Source organism: Lathyrus oleraceus, chromosome 2 (assembly GCF_024323335.1).
Source record: "Lathyrus oleraceus cultivar Zhongwan6 chromosome 2, CAAS_Psat_ZW6_1.0, whole genome shotgun sequence".
Classification (NCBI taxonomy): Eukaryota; Viridiplantae; Streptophyta; class Magnoliopsida; order Fabales; family Fabaceae; genus Lathyrus; species Lathyrus oleraceus.
In genome coordinates, this window is record NC_066580.1 from 78,149,214 (window position 1) to 78,153,159 (window position 3,946).

At 36.0% G+C, this 3,946-nt stretch overlaps 1 protein-coding gene across 1 annotated transcript; it reads right to left on the bottom strand.

The window, feature by feature from the left end:
* Positions 1–3,128: 3,128 nt before the first annotated feature.
* Positions 3,129–3,518, bottom strand: LOC127121998 (uncharacterized). The gene has a single exon (XM_051052417.1). The coding sequence runs from the start codon at positions 3,516–3,518 to the stop codon at positions 3,129–3,131; it is 390 nt and encodes a 129-aa protein (XP_050908374.1).
* Between the last annotated feature and the right edge of the window lie 428 nt (positions 3,519–3,946).

Below are 3,946 nucleotides of genomic sequence, written 5' to 3' on the forward strand. Positions count from 1 at the left end.
TTCCAGTAGCCGTAATTTTCACCGTTGAAAATAGACGCTCTATTGTACGCCCCCTTTGGTTCAAAATCCATATCGTTACAGGCAGCCACAGAGCACCAGCGAACCGGCGCTCTGATACCACTTGTTAGACGGTGTGGTTAGTGATCGAGAGGGGGGGTGAATAGATCACCTCTTTGAAATAAACGGATTTTAAAATTTTATCAGAGTTATTAAACTTGGCAGAAAATTTCAGTCCCGAATCGACTTCCGTCTATTCTGAACCGCTACTAGAAAGCCGGACACGCGAATTTATTGCTGGATTTGAATTAGAATGACAGAGATTATTAACACCAGAATCTTAACTGATTGAATGGACTTATCACTAAATCCTAATTCCAATGAATAAAAATCAGCTGAACGTTTTGTCAAACAATTGGTGTGTATGTGATCAATGATGAACAATGGTGGACTTTAATTAAAGGAGTTTTCTTGCCACTATTGTATCACGAAAATTACAGTCACAACACACTAACTGAAATTACAAAACTGTTGAAAACGTAAAGAGAGATAAGGAAAGAATACGATACGCAGAGATTTGGTAAGGAAGTTCCCCACGTCGTCCTCGCGTGTGGGTACGTCTCCCTCTCAATTTCAAATGAAATTGAGAACTGTGATTATCAATAATGCCGAATTCCTTGATACAAGGTTACAATACAAAGACAGAATTCTAAATCCCAAGAACTTATTCTTGTATGAAACCTCCACTTGATCTGAGCTCGATCAAGAATTTCCTCCAAGAAATTGCAAACAATTCACCGGTTCCACGACCTGTTTGCGAATCACCCGATTTCCAAACCCTACGCTGCGGCTGAATCTGTTCTGCAAACGTGACTAACAAACCCGCAAGAACACTCCAGTTCTTGAAGGATAAACCAGTTGGTTTTTCCTCGAAACCCCCTTCAATCTTCAACTCAGTCAGATCCTCGATCGTTCCACTGAACACCTCAGCTAGATCCTTGATCGTACCACTGAACGTTATCTCGTTGATCCTTTAATCCAAAGAACAAGAATGATTATGTGTTGATGTTCTTGAAGAAAATTGATTGAGAAGATGAAGAAGATGAAGTCTCTTTCAGGTTTCTAACTGCTCAAAACAATTGCTGCTACACACTCCTTTGATTTGTGTTTCAACTGTTTTTCCCTCTCAAAATTCTTCTACCTTCACTACTGTCACAATATTTCTTATATATGAAGAACAGCCACTGTTAGTAGATAAAACAGACTTATGTATTGATACAAAAGGTTATGCATCGATACATACTGTAACTTTGATTTATTTTAGAGAAATAGAGTAAGTATGTATCGATGCAAAAATCGTATGTATCGATACATAGAGCATTTTAACCAATCATGTATTGATGCAAGACTCGTATGGATCGATGCATGGGGCATTTTAACTGGCCATGTATCGATACATGACTCGTATGGATCGATACATACTGAAGTAAAAGTGTTTTGTGGTTTACAACAAGTTTATGTATCGATGCAAGGCTTGTATGGATCGATACATACTGAAGCAAAAACTTTTTGTGATATAAAACAGGTGTATGTATCGATGCGTAGGAACATGTATTGATACATGCTAACACAAAACAGTTTTTATGAGTTCTTTAAATAATTATATCAATGTGGATCTTTATGAATGGACACTAAACAATAGTATAAGCTAAAAACACAATTGAAACATACAAAATACTGCACAACCAACAATTAGACAATGATCACACAATTTGCTATCATTCAAAACTTATTCAAAGTAAAGAATTTGCTCACACAATATACTTCCTAAGTCTAGGATTGCATCACCCCCAATAAGTAAGATTATCTATAACTATACCCTCAATGTTTAAGATATTCACATTATTACCAAAACTCTTATTGTTTCTATGCCACCAAATTTCATAAACCGTCTCAGTCGCTGTGCTACAGATAAGACAAGCTTTCCAGCCTTTTCCCTTACCATACTCAACTATCCACTTAAGCTTATTATTCAAACCCCTAACGACTAATGCTCGTCTACATTAGAACCTATTTCCAAATCAAACTCAACTAAGGGAAAGAAAAAAGAGATGTTTTATTGTCTCCACTTGAGAGCAGAAGCTACAATTTTCATCTGCCAGCATACCAAATCGTTTAAGTCGCTCCTTCGTAGCCAACCTATTATGACAAGCCAACCATAAAACAAACAAAGCCCTAGGGCACCCCAAAATTTTATGGAATAAGTACCTCTAATCAACTTTCGGGACCTCTCCCTTAATGTACTCATAAACTCTTACGGTCTCATATTTAGCTTTCCTATGGCTCCAATCAGTCATACTCATCATAATTTATATTTGCTTTAGAATGGATTTGATAATCTAAGAAACATTCTTCACTAGATGAACATTCAGCAATGCATCACCCTTGAAATAGTAGGTATGCACCCACTTAATCCATAAACTATCCTTTTTGCTGCCCAAGTCCCAAAGCAGCTTGGAAAGATTCACCATGTTCCAATCAACCAGAGATAAAACATTCAAGCCACCTCTACTCTTAGTGGTACAAACATTCTTCCATGCAATAGGAGATTTTTTCAAAATTTCATCACACCTCGTCCATAGGAAAGAACGACATATAGCATCAATGGTATGGATCACCTTCTTCGAGAAAGGGAGGCACTGCATCCAATAGGTAGACATATAAGATATTATGTTGGTAATAAGTTGAACCCCCCAATATAGATTAGGAGCTTAATTCTCCAATGCCTAAATACACAATACAATTCTATCCACCAACCCCATGTAGTGAAGGATTGAAATATTCCTGCTAGTAAGTGGAACATCAAGGTACCTCAACGGGAGACTCCCCTCTGCAATCGAAGTAACAAAAACAATATCATCTTTGACATTACACTTCACCATACCATAATAGGCGTTGCATTTAGTTGGGCTCACATATAAGTTAATCGCCTTAGATAATGAATTCATCTTTTCCATTAGTAATTTAATGGATTTACTATCCCCACGAGCAAATAACAGCAAATCATCAGCAAAACTAATGTTAATAATCTGATGCTTCTCACATTTTTCATGGAAATTGAAATTTGGAATCTAACTCAACTTATGAACACTACTATGGAGGTATTCCATCATAATAACAAAGAGTAAATGGTACATAGGGTCACCTTGTCTAAGGCCCCTCCTAGATTTCATAGTACTAGTATGCACACCACGAATGTTAAATCTATAGGATACAATAGAGACAACAACCACAACCCATCTTGTGAACCTTTTAGGGAATCCAAACTCCTTTAGGATATTCTCTAAAACATACCAGTCAACTATATCATAAGATTTCTGAATATCTAATTGGAGAATACACCTAGGAGTTCCACCCTTTCTGCTATAGCCACAAATCATTTCATAAGCCAAAAGGATGTGATCACAGATATTCTTCCCAGGGATAAAAGATGCTTGACTTTGATTAATGATATTAGTCATCACCTTACTTATTCTACCAGTCAAGATTTTAGAGATGAGCTTATAAATTAGGTACAACAAGATATGGGTATAAAATCTTTGATGGGTGTACCTGCATTGCCTTTAGGGAGACCAAAGTAGAGTTGACAGCAGGATACATCTTATTATGATTAAAGAATTCCATAACACTAGGGGATTTTAAGTCAACAATATCCTTTAGGGCCTATACAATCTCAGTTTCATTAACATGAATCTCAAGCAATCTTCTTTGATCAACAAATAATTGAGGTCCATCCCTCATAGCAACAATGTCAAAATCTCCAATGATACATATTTAAGTAATTAAATGTCAAATTGTTATTTTAATTTATAAAAAATAATTGAAAATAACTTCTAATATTTAGTTCTCATAAAACTAATTTTTAAACTACAATTTAAAAAATATACAA